Source organism: Cavia porcellus, unplaced genomic scaffold, assembly GCF_034190915.1.
Source record: "Cavia porcellus strain 051 isolate PalLab524CR breed Dunkin Hartley unplaced genomic scaffold, mCavPor4.1 scaffold_2, whole genome shotgun sequence".
NCBI classification, from domain to species: Eukaryota; Metazoa; Chordata; class Mammalia; order Rodentia; family Caviidae; genus Cavia; species Cavia porcellus.
The window spans coordinates 107,949,176-107,966,279 of record NW_026947485.1 but is presented as its reverse complement, the minus strand read 5'-3'; the positions used below and the strand labels follow the sequence as shown (position 1 = coordinate 107,966,279).

General features: G+C 41.8%; 1 protein-coding gene across 7 annotated transcripts in view; it reads left to right on the top strand.

The window, feature by feature from the left end:
- Positions 1-16,038, top strand: part of Cnnm1 (cyclin and CBS domain divalent metal cation transport mediator 1) — a 68,867-nt gene extending 52,829 nt beyond the window's left edge. For 2 of the 7 annotated variants that reach the window (XM_023561505.2, XM_063245067.1), the window contains 5 exons: positions 2,365-2,528; positions 10,243-10,426; positions 10,583-10,732; positions 12,364-12,465; positions 13,548-16,038. In XM_023561505.2, coding sequence (XP_023417273.2) covers positions 2,365-2,528; positions 10,243-10,426; positions 10,583-10,732; positions 12,364-12,465; positions 13,548-13,627 — 680 coding nt within the window. In that variant the 3' untranslated portion in view covers positions 13,628-16,038. Of the gene's footprint in view, positions 1-2,364; positions 2,529-10,242; positions 10,427-10,582; positions 10,733-12,363; positions 12,466-13,547 lie in introns of those variants that run through there. The other 5 variants (XM_063245068.1, XM_063245069.1, XM_063245066.1 and 2 more) reach the window with 4 other exon arrangements.
- Positions 16,039-17,104: the final 1,066 nt, after the last annotated feature.

Here is a 17,104-nt window from a genome sequence, read left to right as displayed (position 1 = left end):
GCAAGGCAGGCGCTTATGCCACTGAGCTAAATGCCCAGCCCAAATAACTTTTATTTTAATATATTTTTACAGTTGTTATTAGTTAACGGAAATAAATATCATTTCATTATGTCAAATTTGTAAATTAAACTTTATCGTAGATATGTAAGAGGTGATTGAAAGATAATATGAATATTTAAACTTTTTAAAACTTTATTTCTAGGGGCTGGGGATTTAGCTTAGTGGCATAAGCGCCTGCCTTGCAAGTGCGTGGTTGTGAGTTCGATCCCTGGTACCGATAAAAAAAAATTATTTCTATAAAAAACACTGTCAAGAACAATGGGATAAAAGCCAGGTGTCATGGTGTACACCTGTATTCCCAGTACCCTGCAGGCTTACGGATACACACAAGAAAGACTTGCAGAAGTTCTTCAGAGTGATGGGGTGTGCATTCAAAGCAAGGGGAAATAATTTGAGGAAGGATTAATGACAGTGTCCTGCTGTAACCAAATTTTTAATATTTTACGTATTTTATTTTACTGCACTGCATATATATAGTAGTAAACGGAATACTTAGGATTGGATGCTATCAGTGGTTTCAGGATCTTGGAATGTATTCTCCACAGATTAGCCGGGGACCACTTTATAAGATTATAAATAGGGAGATCAGGCTGTGAGGTAAAGGTGATAGTGACTGGGTTTAACTGGAGAGTCATAAAAAAGATGGGCTGGACGGAGGTAGAATTTGATGTGGGGCTGAGAGAATGACAAGAGTCAAAGGTGACTCCAGGTTTCTGGGTTAAGTAACAGTAAATAAATGAGTGACGTTTACTGAGAAGGGTAAGATGGAATTTGAATCTTTAATTCTATAATTATAACAAAGCAGTGATTATTGTGATTCTAATGAGAAAATAATTCAACCTATTTTTATTTTTAATCTTTTTGTTTCATGATTTGTTAGACAGAAACAGCTAAAGTGATTGCCAGCTTCTATGACTCCCTACAAATAGGTGCTAATCAAGTATTTTGATTGATGGCAGCATTAGCCAAAGAGAAAAAAATTTCCAAGGGTCTACCTGCAAAAGCAAGGCGCAGAATCTTTGAAGAACTTGTTTCTTGTTTTTTAGCCCTGAGTTAATGTGGGCTATGAGACAAACCTCCTGTTGTCTCTCTTTTTTTTTTTTTCCCTTTGGAAGTACAGAGTGTCTTCTGTTGGCTTTGCTATTTCTCACTAGTGCTGTCTCATGGTGGAGGTGATGCTGGGGTCACTCTCAGCACTCTGTCTTTTGTTGGTCCCAGGGATGTAGTTCAGAGTCCATTTTGAAACCAAATAAAATTGAACCCCCACCCCAAAACTCCTTAAAATGTAAAAAGCTGACAGGACATTTGGATGTTTGGAGAGAGCCTGTGGATTATTTCAGTCCCTACTTAGACCTATTCAAGGGCTAATGCTGCCCTAAGCCACACTTTCAGGGGCCCCACTTTGGTCTTTCCCAGTCCCACCACTGCAAGTGGGGCAAGAATTCAGAGAGCCAAGAGCATGTGCCCACCTGACGCCCCTGTTCTTCCTAGCTCACATTTCAGATTCATAGGATCCTGAAATCCTCACCCCCAAACTGTTCTTGGAGATAGCAAGGGCTGTTTTCTAGCACATAACTCTAAGGGGTCAAACTGGGCTTTCAAATTGTTATAAACATTTGTCAAGGATAAGAATAGAACATATGTTAACAGTTTATTAATGTCATTTATAATTTCCAAGTACTGTATTCATATAATTTGTGGGCCTTTTGTTTGTACTCTTGTTCCAAGTCCTACCAGTGTTTGGGCAGGTTTGAATTAACCCCACTGAGACATATCACCCTAGTGAAGATCGATTATCTGTGCTGAGACAGGTGATTTTCAGGGCAAACCTAAGACCATGGCCTCTCTAAATCAGGGCTTGTCACAGGTAGAGTATGCCTCCCTACTAGAGGGTTTTATATTTTGGCTTAGCAAACTACGTTCACAGAACTTACTCACACATTTGAGGTCCTCTTGTGTGTAATCTTGAAATAAGAACTAATAAAAACAGTGGACCTCCTCAGCTGCTGTCTAGGGGGAAACAAATGCCCAAACCCCCTTCTGGAAAAGGCCACAGGGAGGGATATTTATGCCTCAAGGAGTCAACCGCAGCAAAACATTGGGGCTTCTTGCTGGGCTCTGAAGGGAAGATGAGGGCCCCTTTCTACAACCTAGTGCTACAATCTCCTGATAGTCCTGTTGGACCTCAGTAAACAGCACCTTTTTCTTTCTCCCTCCTTCCACTCCCTGTTTTCTCTACCCGCTTCTTTTCTCTTTTCTGCTCCTTCTTGTCTTTCTCTCTGTCCTCTTCCTCACCATCTGCAGTAAACCGATCCCCTTCTCGCTGCAGCGGGTTGAATCGCTCTGAGTCTCCGAATAGAGAGCGCAGTGACTTTGGTGGGAGCAACACCCAGCTGTATAGCAGCAGCAACAACCTCTACACACCCGACTACTCAGTCCACATCCTCAGCGATGTGCAGTTTGTGAAGGTAATTCCCCTGGAAGTGAAGCCCCTCTTCCCTCCCAGTGGGCAGAGTTAGCTGGGGAAGCTGGACAAGGAGACCCCACCCCAGTCATATTATATATCACCTTTCCCCATGTTCCAGTGCAATGCTGGGTGGTAATTGTTCCTTGGTTTTATAAAGGCCCTGTTGCTTCAGTAAGCTTTACTATTATTCGGTAGTTGTCACTGTCGAAATCTCCTGATCTTTGTTTTTCATGTGAGAAACTGAGGCAGAAAGCAATGGAAGATTAGCTTGTCTGCAAATTTCTAGTAGAACCATTCTCTTTGGATCCCCTAGGATCCAAAGAGAATTCTGGGAAAAGTATTAGCATGGGTTGATTTTATTAACTTGTTTTTCAAGATCAACCTGCAGGTGATTAACAAACACAGTATACAGAAAAAATGATGCTGTGGTTTTACTATAATATTGGTATACCTAATGGTATAACTTTGCACCTTAATATTTATAGTCTAAAGCACAAGTGGGCCCTTGTGCTAACTGAAAATCTTGTGTAGAAAACTTTAACAGTTCCTTACCTCCAGGCCACTCTGCAAAGACTTGCCGAGAGAGTCAGCCTTGCCCTTTACTTTGCAATTGTGAGAGACTGTTTCTTCACACCTTTCACTGGGATTGGCATTGTACAGAAGCCTTTTAAATTTTTCCCTTTTCTCTCACTCTACTGTCATTTTGTTTTGTTTTCTAGCATTGAGTAAACCATAACAAATTTGGGCTGAAATCTTGGCTACAGCCCACATATCCCAGCCCAATGAAATACCTACTAAGTGTAATTGGTAACTGCTGTCCTGGTTGCAGGCTGAGTGACAAGAGCTATACTAAGATCACACAGGTAGGCGAAGGTCCTTCCCTTTTGTCCAGGGCACATCCCTTGATGATTTGGACATGAAGATGACTGGCTTTCTCTGTCCCAGAATTCTACAAACATCTTGAGCTGATGAAAGTAACCATGGAAAGAATTCATCATGGAAAATTACTAGCAGGAGGGACAGAACCTAGAGGATAAGTTAGAATAATAACTATCATGTGGAAGTGCCCTGTGCAAGGAACTTTACCAGGACCTGTGTTTGCACTGACTATTTACTCTCCTGGTAGGTCCTACTCGCAGTTCCACTGTTCAGATTAATGAGTTGTGGCTTGAGGAGTATAAGATCATGTGGCTCATAAGTAATGTAGCCAAGCTTCCAAGTCAAGTCTGTCTGCTTCCAGAGCTTAAGCCCTGAAATCACTGGGCTTCAGAGAGACTTGCGGGGAAGCAGAGCCTAGGAGAAGTTGCCAGAGACTCATCATGCTTTACTCACAGGGACTTGTGACTAGACATTTGAGAAGTCTAACATGACAGAAAAGATAAGCCTTAGAAAGCCATAGCCTCCGATCTTGTCTCTGTGGCTTTCAGCCTAGAAGCCCTTTCATTACTAACACTTCTGACCTTCTTCAGAAGGCAAGGTAGAGAAAAACATGGGAGAAGGAAACTCCTCCATGCCAAACTGTAGCAGTTTATAATATTGTACGTTTGGGGCAGGGTAGGAAGTCACAATGAATGTGTGCTTCCATTGACAAGATACTAGGCTAAAGGCAACAGACCGCTGCCTTTCTAGAGCTTACTTGACAAGGGGAAAAAGATGACAAACAACAAGTAAATATAAAGAATCTAGATAGGTCCAAGTAGTAATAAGAGCCTTGGGATAAACAGGACCATGGGATAAACAGTGATTAGATAGAGGAGGCCAGGAGACTGCCTTTGAAATGGCTATCCAAACAGTCTGAGGAAAAGAGACTTCCGCTGAAACATGGAATGTGGAGTGAATATTCTAGGAGGAAACAGAGATGAGGAAGGGCATGGCAGGTCAAGGATCTGAGTGCCAGCCCAGAAGGAGCAAAGCCAGGGAGATGTGAGCTGGGAAGGGGGCATCAGAGAGTACCACATGGGATCTTCAGGCCAGACTATGGAATCTGAGTTCTATCACAAGTGCATTGGGAATTTTTGTTAAGTTCATGTCTCAGATCTTTTCATGGGTGGTTGTAACAAATTGCCACAGGCTGGATGACGGAAACAACAAATATTTCTTTCTCATAGTCTGGAGGATGGAAAGTCAAAGGTCAGGATGCTGGCAGATCCAGTGTCTGGTGATGGCCTGGTTCATGGTTTGCAGATGTCCTTTTTATTGTGCCTTCACTTGGAGGAGAGGAGAGAAATGTCCTCTTCTTATAAGAGCACTCATTCCATCAGTGATGCTCCACCCACAGACCTCATCACCTCCCGAAGGCCCCACCTCCAAATACCCTCACCCTGGGGATTAGATTTCAACATAGAGATTTTGAGGGGACACATTTGGTCCATAATACTATTTTTAAGTTCAGAAAATCAGTATGAAGACTTGATTTGCTGCTATGCAGGGAAAAGTGAATGAAATTCTTTAGGAGCCAGGTTTAATGAGCCCACTTTTTAAAAACATTGTCAGGCTTATATAGACTGATGAGTGTCTATGTAAGATAGCAGCTCCTCAAATAGAAATGTGCTAAGACAAATACTTGGCAGGAAATTTGTAAGCATTTTCGTAACCCTTGAAAATAATTTCATATCTGCATCCCGAGACATAGGAAAAAGATCTGCAAATAATAGGGCACATAGAAGGTCAGACTCTTCCCTGACCCAAGAGAGTGGCAGTTTTGGGAACCCCAAAGCCAAGGTCCATTCAAAGGACCAGTTTTCTGTTCTTTTCTCAAACTAAAGGACATTACAGAGCCACCAACCAGCACAGAGCATGGACTTTTTTCTTTCCACCTAGATGTTTTGACATTGAGAAGGCTAACCAATTAAAGCATTATTCAAAAACTTCTTTAAACCTATGGTTTCAATCCCTAAAATGGATAATCCTGCCCAGGAGAACTTGAAGAGCTGAAGCTCCTATTTTATTCAAGATATTTGTTTTAACTTACTTTGCTCATAAGACTATGCCACCCATTAAAGTTGAAAGGTACCTCTTTCTGATTAGTAGACTTGTCAGGTCTATTATTCAGGCTGCTGTAGTATCTACTTCCTTAACCTACCTTCCCCACCCTCTTTTTAACCCCAAGGAGAAGTTTGAGGATGATAAAGAAAAGACAGTGTGGAAAAGTGCTTTTAGAAGCTTACTCCCTGCTGCTGATTTCTTAAGGACTGTTCACATCCAATAAACTGAAGTTCTAGAGGTGTTAAAAAGTCCAAGAGTAACTTGTTTTCAAGATACGTTACAAAATAAGATAGGGAAGTTCATCTAATGATTGTCAGGAAAAGGTATAAACAAGCCATGAGCTGGGTGTTTAGCTCAGTGGTGCAAGTGCCTGCTTGGCAAAACAAAACAAAACAAAAGTTTAAACAAACCAGGATTAATAGTAGTTAAGAAGCCCTAGGTTTGAGCACTAGCACAAAAAAGGGTGGGAGGGATAGTTAGTTAAATTGTGATGCTATTAAACAATCTCTATTATTTTTTAAATGTGTACTGTACATATCACTTTTAAACTGAGAATATTTGGCAGGTATCTTACTATGTGAAGTCTATAACCTTGACCAAGATACCATCACCATCTTGTGGCAGAATCCCTAAATTGCAACTTAGCAAGATCCTGTCTCAAAATTAAAAGGCTGGTGGTATAGCTCAGTGTGAAAGCCCTGTCTGTTCAATAACGGGGTGGCGGTGGAGGTGGGGGGTTTGAACTCAAGCTATTCTAAGAAATGGTTTTCTCTATAGCAGTGAAGAGGAAATAAAAACATGTTTTTAAAAAAAAACATTATTTTTTTAAATATTTGAGTCCTTCTAAAATGGATTAAGTCCTACTTAGAGAAAGGAAACATAAGTTAAATAACAGCAACCAGTGCTAGATATTAATTAATTGATTACAAAATCACATAGCATTTGTGAAATGCTACATTGGTTGGAGAATGTCTAGATGTTTAAAAATTAGGAAAGAATCAGAGAGGAGTTAAGGCAGTGCAATGTAGGGATAAACAGATTATGAAGGCAGGTAGATATGATATAGTCAAGGGACGGTGAATAAAGAGTGTCTGGGCTGTATCCACAGTTCTGAAATGGTGAGAGTAGGGACATTTTTCAATCAGGCCAGGTCCCCAAAACTGGGCAGGGCAGCTTAGGTCTGCAGAAAACCTGGACCTTTGCTGCCATGAAATACAGTAGAAGAATAGGGCAAATCCAGACATGTTGCAAATATAAAGTGTGTAATGGATTTCAAAACCTTAATACAAAAAAGAATGCAAAATTCCCAATGATTTTATAGATTGTGTGTTGCAGTGGAATTATTGTGGATATATTGAGGGGAATGTATCAAAATTATTTCACCTGCTTCTCTTTCCTTTTTTGAATGTAACTACTAAAAAATATGACATTGCTTACGTGGCTCACTCATATTCTGTTTCTATTTGACAATACCATGCTAGTAAAAAAGTTGTCATTCAGGGAAATAGGAAGTAGATAATGGAGATGGGGAAGACTGTCAGAGTGAGGCAGGGAAAGGAGCAGTGAGGTAGTGAGACAGAAAGAGATCAACACGTGTTCCATGGTATTTGTGTATTATTGTAACCAAATGAACCTCACTGTTCTTTATTACCAACATGCACTAGTAATAAAGAAGAAAATATTCCACTATTTTTAGCTGATAAATGATCTCTTTTTTGCTTCCTTTGTGTTGTTAATCTTTATGTTGCTAGTTATATTCTTAAATGATAGTTTTATTTACCCATTTAATTCTTTAACATGTTCATTTAATTCTATAACTATGTGTCTGATTAGTGAGGTAGATTTTTGTATGCTATCATTGTTCTGGCATTTTTTCTTGAGTGATAATTTTTCTCCAGTGATTCATGATATCTAAAATTGAACTAGAAATATTCTGCTTCTCTTACCATGTGTTACAAATATAAATAATCAAAAGTAGAATGGAATTTATGAAATTAGGCTCAAAATCAGATTAATTTATTTTTTCCTATTAGCTTTATAATTGATAAACTATATAAATTATAAAATGCTCTGTATTTCAGTTTTCTCAGATGTAAAATATTATAGAATATTTATCTCTGGAAAGTGTTTATGGATTGAATAAAAGAGTGGCTACTAACTGAATTCCTAGAATATAGGACCCACTTAAAGATCTTAGAGATATTAATGGTATAATAATATGTTAACTTTTATTTTGTTTCCAAGTTTTTCTGAAATATATTTTCTTTTTTGTTGTGTTTTGTTTTGGTACCGGGGATCAAACTCATGACCTCATACTTGGCAGGCAGGCACTGTACTGCTGAGCTATATCCTCAGCACCTATTTGTTTCTGTTTTTGTTTTTTTAATTGTCATAGCTGCTGAACATGGAAAGAGAACTGACAGGAAATGATACATGAGCTTAGAAATACAGCTCAGAGAAGCAGAGCAGAGATTGTGTCCCTGGGTACACTATCCGTAGTGATACTCTGTCTACAGTTTATGTTAAAGTGACACTGTTGGCAAGACAGTAGTTTATGGTTTTAAAAAAATTTAAAGATTGCAGTGTGAAAGCAAAGCTATGAAACACTTTTATAAAGAAAGTAACTAAAGAGTTGTGCTTTTCCAGGTGTACACCTACAGGCAAACAGCACTAACACTCCCTCAACCTGTTCCCACTACCATGCTTCTTTCACTAATGTTAGATTCTAACTGTTGCTGTCTCATTCTCCTCTTTACTGTGGTTGACAAGCAGTGATTTAACATCTGTGCAAAAGCCTTCAGTGATGGGGAACCCAGTCCCTTATAAGGTGGCTATTCCATTTGTTCAGCATTGCTTCTAGACATAATTCCTCATTTCCAGCTCTTTGTTTCCTCCTTAACGATGTTTAAAGAAAGGGTTTGAGTTCCTGGATCCAGGTATGAATAATGGATGGGCCTATCACTGTGTCCTGAGAACCAGGAGAGTGGTACAGTTCACTACAGACACAATGTGGGTGAAACCTTTCTAAAAATAAAGACGTTAAAAGAGCATCTTGTTAACAGTTGTAGCTCCCAAGAGGCAGTCACACTGCCACCAATTACACTGGGTTTGGGGCAGAAGGGACACAGCTTCCTGCTACCACCTCATGATATGCCATAGCTAACTTAGAGTTAATGTAATAAATTGAACCCCTGTCTTTTAGATGTATGGCCATTGTAAAATCAAAGTGTGAGGCCTGTCTGTGGACATATTTTAAACTAGTCATCACTAACAGTTGTATAACATTTTCACCCACATTATCTCATTATCTCTGGGCCTCTTTTATAAGTTCAGAGATGCTAATGATTTGGTCAGGATCACCCAACTTGAAGGTGGCAAAACCATGGCTTGCACCTTGGTCTTGAGCAGGGAGTGTGTTTCTTACCATAGTTTCTAGATGAGGGATCATTTAGCTTCCTTTGATTAAACTAGAAGTCAAATCTAGAGCTATTTTAAAGAACACAACTATTGTAAAAGCTACTACTTTGTTGGGCTTACCATGTGGCATTTAACAAATTTCCGTTTCCATTAGTGTTATGGCTAAACTTCTCCATCTTTGGGGGAAATTTGGAACCTGATTTTATACTTCCCAACAAAGAGGCACTGCAAAAATCAGATGTTATCCACAAGAACATTCAGTCTATTAAAAACATGAGACAAATGCTAATTTGAGACCCATGATTCCATGCCATAAACCATATAGATCATACAGTTTTGACCTAAAAAGTATCAAAGCCAATTTTTGACACTTTGCTTTGTCCTTTAAAATCCTTTTGAGAAAAAGAAAAAGGATCTAAGTGGGACCTGCGTCTGAATTGAACTAGGTCTCTGTCAGTGGTACTCAAAGTATAATCTGAAGAGCAGCAGCATTAACATTACATGGAACGTGCTAGCAAAGTGAATTCTATTTCTACCCCAGATCTGATAAATTAGAAAATTTGGAAGTTTGGACCATTAATTTTATGTTAATAAGCTCTTCAGGTAATTCTGATGCTGAGAGTTGAAAATCACTAATACAGGACCATTTTACCATCTGTGTGCTACAATTTGGATATGGTTTGAGTAGGTCTCCCAGAGGTTCGTGTGTGAGAAACTAGTCTCTGATGTAAGTTATCACGAGGAAGTAGGCCTTCAAGAGGTGGGGTCTAGTGGGAAAGTAATTAGGTCCTGAAGTCATCACCCTTGGGAAGAATTCATATAGTACTTTCAGGACTAGGTTGTTATAAAGCAAGATCACTTATGTGCTTGGCCCTTTCTGTATTTGACTATTGCCTTTTCTGTTTCTCTGCCATGTTGTGACATAGCCAGGGGGCCCTAATCAAATACCAGCACTGTCTGGATTTTTTAGCCCCCCGACTTTTGATTCAAAGTTGGTTTACTTTTTACAAAGTTGGTTTACTTTGTCATAGCAACACAAAATGGACTTAGACAGGCTCCTCCTCTGGGTGCACATGAAGTCTGGAGCCAATAAAAATGAGCAGTGCCAACTGTGGCCAGCAAGCAAAGGACCCCTCATTATTACTCAGCTGCCAGGCTGGTACATCTTGGTAAGACCCCCAGCTCAAGGTCTCAGGCCTCAGAGCCCAGGGTTCCAAAGCACCCCAGGGGCGCTGTGTGTCAGCTCAGGAAAGCTGCTACATCCAGAGAAGGGTGCATCCAGCTCTGCTGAGCTTCTACCCACTTCCTTCCAGGTCACACGACAGCAGTACCAGAATGCACTCACCGCCTGCCATATGGACAGCTCACCCCAGTCCCCTGACATGGAGGCCTTCACTGATGGAGACTCCACCAAGGTTCCCACAACCCGGGTCACACCCCAGACACCCAAGGATGATGCTGCCCTCATGCTACTGAACAACAGGACCAGCCTGCCATGTAAGTCAGGGGGAGCAAATGGAATGGGCTTCATGGAGTGAGGATGGCCCTGCCTTCCTCCCCAGCCTTGCCCAGGGCTGCCATCTGGTGACTTGCAGAGCCCCAAGTCTCCTCCTCCAAGGCAGAGAGGTGATTTGTGCATTGTCCCACCCCCAGGCAGCCATTCAGATGGTCTGAGAAGCCCCGGAGAGGTTGTGTATCTGAGGATGGAGGAGATAGCCTTCACCCAGGAAGAAATGACTGACTCTGAGGAGCACAGGACACAGCAACTCTCCCTGTCCCCTGCAGCTGTTCCCACAACAGCAGGTCAGGAGGGACCCAGAAGACCAAGGGAGGGTTACCACCTTTGGGTACGAAAGTAGACTGGGGCAAGCTGGGTAAGGCAAGCCCTGGGACCCCAGATTTTGTATCAGTCTTTCTACATTTTTATGCAGCCAAGAAAGGAGCACTGATGTTTTAGGAGCACCTGCTGTTCATAAGGCCCTGTCTAATTCATTCCCCCAGGAAAGCCGCATAGTGCAATATTAGGAAGTATAACCCCACCTTGATTCAGACCCTGACTCCTTCCTATATTTAGGAACTATGCAATTTTGGGCAAGTTACTTAACCTAAGATTTAGTTTTATCTGAAGAGATATGAATTGCAGTAGCTATCTCATAAAGTAGCTTTAAACATAAATGAGGTAACACATACCACAATGTTTGGTACCATGCTCTATAAATGTTAGGCAGTTATCATTAGATCTACCTTACAAGTTAGAAAACTGATTGTCACCCATCACCCTGACTGGCAAAGCTCTTCCCTTCCTCGGGGATCCATATAGCCAAGGTAGTATGCAGATTTATCCTGAGGGCTTAGTCATATTACCTCCCTTTAAGACACTGAGCATTTCTGCCTTAACAGTGAGGTTACTCCAAGCTTCTAGTATCCCAGTGGTCCTGCACTCTGCTTGCTTCACGAAAGAGTATTTCCCCAAGCTTTCAGCACCTATTCCACGTATGCTTCAAACCAGTGAACCCTCTACTTACCCCAATCCATAGCAAGAGACCTTTCAGATCCAAAGCAGTGACCTGAAAAGGCTCGTAGAATTTTAATGAGACGTGTTTAAATAAGCAGCTAACCTAGAAAATCTGAGACATACATAGTCATCAGTGCAAGACCTGAGCTTAGCACTGATACTCTGTTTCCCTTTCACATATCAAATTTAGGCATGTAGCCAGAAAAGGTAGCAAAAAAATAAGAATTGAGTGATGGAATAGTCTTTGTATTCTACCCTGCTCATGTGAAACACAAGAACCCATGAGGCCTGGGAAAGGGAAAATGCTTTGCTCCTGTTCAGATATGCATTAGGAGCAGGCTCAGCCTTGTCCAGTGCAGTGCAGCTTCCAACACCACCACTCCACTTCCCCAGTTAAGTTCTTACTGTGTTGGTGGTGGGCTTTGGGCCCCTTCCCAGCTCTGACATGCTGTGGTTCTCCAAATCCTCACTGGGTCCTGATGGTTACTGAGCTCTGCAATCTGCTCAATTATTTCTGAGCCCTGTAGTTTTCAAAGGTTTGTGCAATTAAAGGAAAGAGATGGAGTTGCCACCACCTGTCATCAAATGTGCTTTTTGTCCAACAAAGATACAGGGTGTCGAACATAATGTTCTCTTCCGCTCTCACCAGTGCTTGAAGAGAAGGAATTATTTGTGACTTTGCATGGACTATTGGATTCCTGCTTTTCTTCTCTTGTCTCATTATTCCTTTTGTGGCCCTAAAATGCCTTGTGCTAACTAAGAGCCACCAGCCTCCGAGGTATTCCTCTCTTGTCACACTCACACTGTTTTGGCTCTTGGCCTTAAACTTTCACCTGCCAAAGACATCACCCAGAATACCCTGCATTCAGCCCTAAACATGAAAGTTGAAAAGACTTAAGGTAATTCTCCTTTTTCTCAGCATCAGGTAATGAATGTTTTAATATCATCCTGGACACAGAGACCAGTCCTTGCAGCAGTGACATTGAGGAAACCATGGGCAAGAAGCTGCTGAGAACTTTGAGTGAGTAGCTCCTCACCCAGATGTAAATCATCCTGATGGTTAGCAGGGAAAGCACGTTAGGATCTTTCTCCTAGAACAGGAGCCACTAACTCCTTTTGGGAATGCTAATGAGGTATAGTGGTGTAAATACACAGCAAATCTTGGGCCAATGCTGTGCCCTAATACTGTGAGGACCTTTCCAACTCATTTTGTTCTCTAGGACAGGAGTCTGCAGATCATGCTCATGGGCTAAATTATGACTTCATTCCTCCACCTACTTTATATAAAGACTTACTGGATTATACATAGTCTCATTTGTTATCTGTGAGCACAAAGTCAAGGTCAAGTAGTTGTGACAGAGCCCATATGATCTGTAAGACTACTATCATCTTTTAAAAATTAAAAAAAAAAATATGTCCAGGAGACTTCGTAGAAAAGAAAGCATCTACACCTATACCACCCTGCATGCACCTGATCTCGTTGGATCTCGGAAGCTGAGCAGGTTCAGGCCTGGTTAGAATTTGGATGGGATAAAGGAAAGCAGTATCCTCCATGGATGGAAGGCAGTGGCAGAGAATAAGGTGAAAATATGCCTTCTTAACAACACAGATGGGGACAAATGGATCTTCCATCCTTGAGGACTATTATGTAATTACCCCCACCTGCCTCAATGAAGAGGGAGATTATTTCAGAGATGGAATCCCTGGGAGTGGCTCCCTGACTCTGGCTCCTGTGACATCAATGACTGCTGATCAGTCCTCCTCAGACAGTATCTTGCATTGAGTAAGGCTGGGACCATCAGGAGAGGGTAGGCATAATCCTAAAGCATGACAGCGTTTTATTCAGTCCCCTCTAGGAAGTCTTTATGGCAGGCACTAGCCTACATTGTGCCTTTCAGAAATGTCACATTGTGCAGAACATGCATCCTACTCCTTCCAGATGTTAACTATCCAGTACCAGGATACAATGCATATGCATTCCAGTCAAGCTTCCAAGGGCTTTGTCTCCATTTCTGCTTTTTTTTGAAGAAAACTCAGACTACTAAGAGGGTATGAATAGCCTTCCAGTCCTACAGATTGATACTTACAAACCGTGTTTTGTAGGTGGTCGAAAAAGGAAGAGATCAGCAGAGGGAGAGAGAACCTCTGAGGAAAACTCCAACTTAACACCTCTGATCACATGACAGGCAAAGACAGCCTTCACGAGTGTGTAAGATCCAGGGCTTTGGGGGAGATCTGCTCTTTCTTCATCTGCTTGACCCCAAGGCCTCCCTCGGTGACAGAGCATTCTGCCTTCCTTCCGTTCCACCTTTTCACCCCTAGCTGTCAGTTTGGCAGATTTTTCCCTCCTTGCCTCCAGTTTGACTCGGAACCTTGCCGTGGCCATAACAGAAGGTGCCTCTAATGGAAATGCTAGAAATGGCCTTGTCTATAGCACAGTCTGAAACCAGAAAAGAAATAACCCCAAGCTGACAATACCACTCTGAGACCCTTTTGTTCTCTGTTCTTTGGGATCCCAATGTTACAGGAGACTCATGTCCTGGAATTCATGCTTTCCTCCAGATAAAAGTTACAACTTTGTACCATATTTCATGCTTAGCTTAGTTCAGAAGGTGGCGCTGGCATATGGCCACATAGCAGGCTGGAGTAGCAGGTATAAAGATTGATTTGGATGGACCAAGAATTCCTCCAGAACTTTGGATCATGGGACTCAGCTGCATTGGTCTGTGATTGATGTTGCAGCACAGAAAACTGTCAGTGACTGGTTTCCTGTGAGATAAGGGTTTCAGCAGCCTGGGGAAGTATGCCTCAGCTGGAATGAAAAGAATGTGATATGGAACCTTGACTCAGTGTTTTTCCCAGGGATGCGTCTGTTTTGGCTCCCAATCTATAATCCGCTCTGGAAGAGGAGCAGGGAACAGAGACCCATGTGGGAGCCAAAGATGGAACTTTCATGTTTTAAGTGCATATCAAAGAAAATATAATAATAATAAAAACCTTAAGTGGAAAATTTTTAAGCTGTGAAAGTGAGTTTAGCCATGACAAACCAAAGAGTGCCCAGGTCTGCCAAGAAGGATACATGAGGACTTCAGTGTGTGTTACACAGCAATGTTGAAGAATCACCATTATTTTTCACTTTTTCCCTGCCCTCTGACTGACTACACCCCAGCAGGTCAGCGAAGTATACTTTAGTCCCACAATTTGAACTGGATCTGTGGTTTTTCTCCTGCATGTTGGGCCAAGTGCAATTATGAGAATTACCACAAGATGGCAGAATGACTGCACATATAGCACAGTACAGTACATAAACTGCAGTACCTACTTTGAAGAATTATTCAGAGTTCTGATCAGGAACCATAGCAAACTTTAGGGAAAACTTGAAAAGTGCAGTTTGCCTTTGGAAAGCCTGCATGCCTTTCTGATATGTCTCTCGCTATTTGAGTGGTATCAAGTGATCCAGTGGTGCCAGATGAATCCTCAAATCATTTCCAAACTTCTCCCTGTGGTTTACGATGCAGGCTTCCCTCCCCTTCCTTGAAAAGGATAATTCCCTCCCCTCACCTACTCAGTTAACCATGTGGGACAGGGGAAAACTCGACAATTCCTCTGGATTATTTGCATCTCAAAGGAAAATGCTTACCCACAGGAACCTTTAACTCAGGGGTTCTTACCTTGGGGTCTGTTACCCCAGAAGGTCCATAATTGGGCTTCAGAGGATCTATGAAACCCTTAAAATTGCCTGAATTTAATATGTATGTTTTTAGTGTGTTTTCCAGAGCTGAAGCTTTCCTAAGATTGTCAAGGTTCTCAGACCCAAAAAGGGTTAAAATAACCACTATTTTCATTAATGGAACTTTTTATCCAATGTTTCTGCAATGCAAGATGAAGTGGATACTAGTCATTATGAGACAGATTTTGAATTGTAAGTGGTCTTCTCAAGTGTGTCAGTAATTGGGGAAGCAGGACCCAATAAGAAGCAGGAGTCCTCAGAAATTCTTGGCACACCCTTGATATTGTACATCCGATGCACCACAAAATTTTGGTTCTCTGCCCCACCAAACCAGAGCAGGTATTGCAGACAGGAGGGCCACAGCATGTGTGAGTAAAAACTTGGAGCTAGAGATGTCTTTTTCGGTAATACATTACTGACTTTGAGACATCCCTTGCCTGACCTGGCCTGAGGCTCAGCCATGCATGTGTTCTTGTAGATAACCCTCCTGCTACCCACCCCTCACCTACTCTTGCCTGACAGGAACAGTGTCAGCCCTCAGTGCTGGGCATCTTGGACCCAGACCAGTAAATGGTGAACTAGAATTGTCATCCTGCAGTCTCCCAGCCTAGCTGGCCACTGAGCCAGAAGAGCTGCCTGACGAGGTTCCCTCTCCTTATCCTATAGACCACCAGGCACGGACCACTACTCTTGCATTACATTCACCTCCGTGCAGAACCTCTAAGGAGCTCGTCACCACTCCTCTCCCTAGCTCCCTACCCACAGAGTTTCTTCAGGTTTAAAAAAATGGATTTTACAATAAAGCATTTATGAAGGGTCAATTGTAAATAATTTTTAAATAAAATGAAAATGCTTTTACTGGAATGTGGCTGTTTTCCTTGTTCCAGGAACTGGGAGTTTCATCTAAGATACATGTTGGGTGGTGCACAAAAGTAGCTGTCACCTATGGCTCTCCTGCCTGAAAAGGCAAACGTCTCACAGCAGGTGTGAGGTGAGGAGGCCTAGAGGAAAGCTCTGGCATGCTACTTTAGGAGGCCAGATGAATCAGACTTTGCAGGAGTGAATGCCAGAAGTTGGAAATAAAACCCAGACAGAAAGCCAGACTGCAAATAGAAGTAAGGGAGCAACACTAAGGATAATGAGCAGGGCTGGTGATTTGCTGAACACGACAGTGAGGTGTTACTATCTAAAATGTTAGGTGACTTACTCAGGGTTGGTCAGCCAAGACCTGGCAGAGCCTGGAGGTTGAGTGTCTTTTTCCTGAACAGGCAGAACATGCAGTCCTACCTCTTAGATCCACTGTGCGTAGGTGGCACAGGTCAATGGTGGAAGTCTTATACTTTTCCCCAAACTTACACAGAGCCCTAGACACAGCAGAGCATCACGCTAACCAAAAACATGTAAGAATGGAGTTAAAGAGGCCAAATTTCCATTGATATTGGGGTTTTTAAAAAAGTGGGCTGGGGATTTAGTTCAGTGGCATAAGCGCCAACCATATAGTCATGAGTTTGATCCTCCGTACAAAGGAAAAAAGCACTTTGGCATGGCAGTTAGGTTTAAAGCAGTGTTTCTTGATTTTTAATTATTTTAACACTTCCCTAGAGAAAGATTAAATTCTCCATAACAAAAGAAATTTAAAACTAAGAATTTGTTGGGTAGTACTTAAGTTTAAAGGGCCAAAAATAATTTTAATAAACTATTTTGCTTCCCAAGAACCTGGTTTTGGTCCTGAGGAGGAGGACAGGCATCCTCCTGGAGAACAGTGGTTTAGGGAAAATGATAGAAGACTAACAGAAGGTGACTCATTCAACTTCTGTCTTGACTGCCTGCCCTTACTAATGACAAGCATCTTTACGCTGGAAGAACAAATGTCGATGAACCAGAAATAAGAACAGAAGGCAAGAAAACATCAGATCACTTTCAATCCATC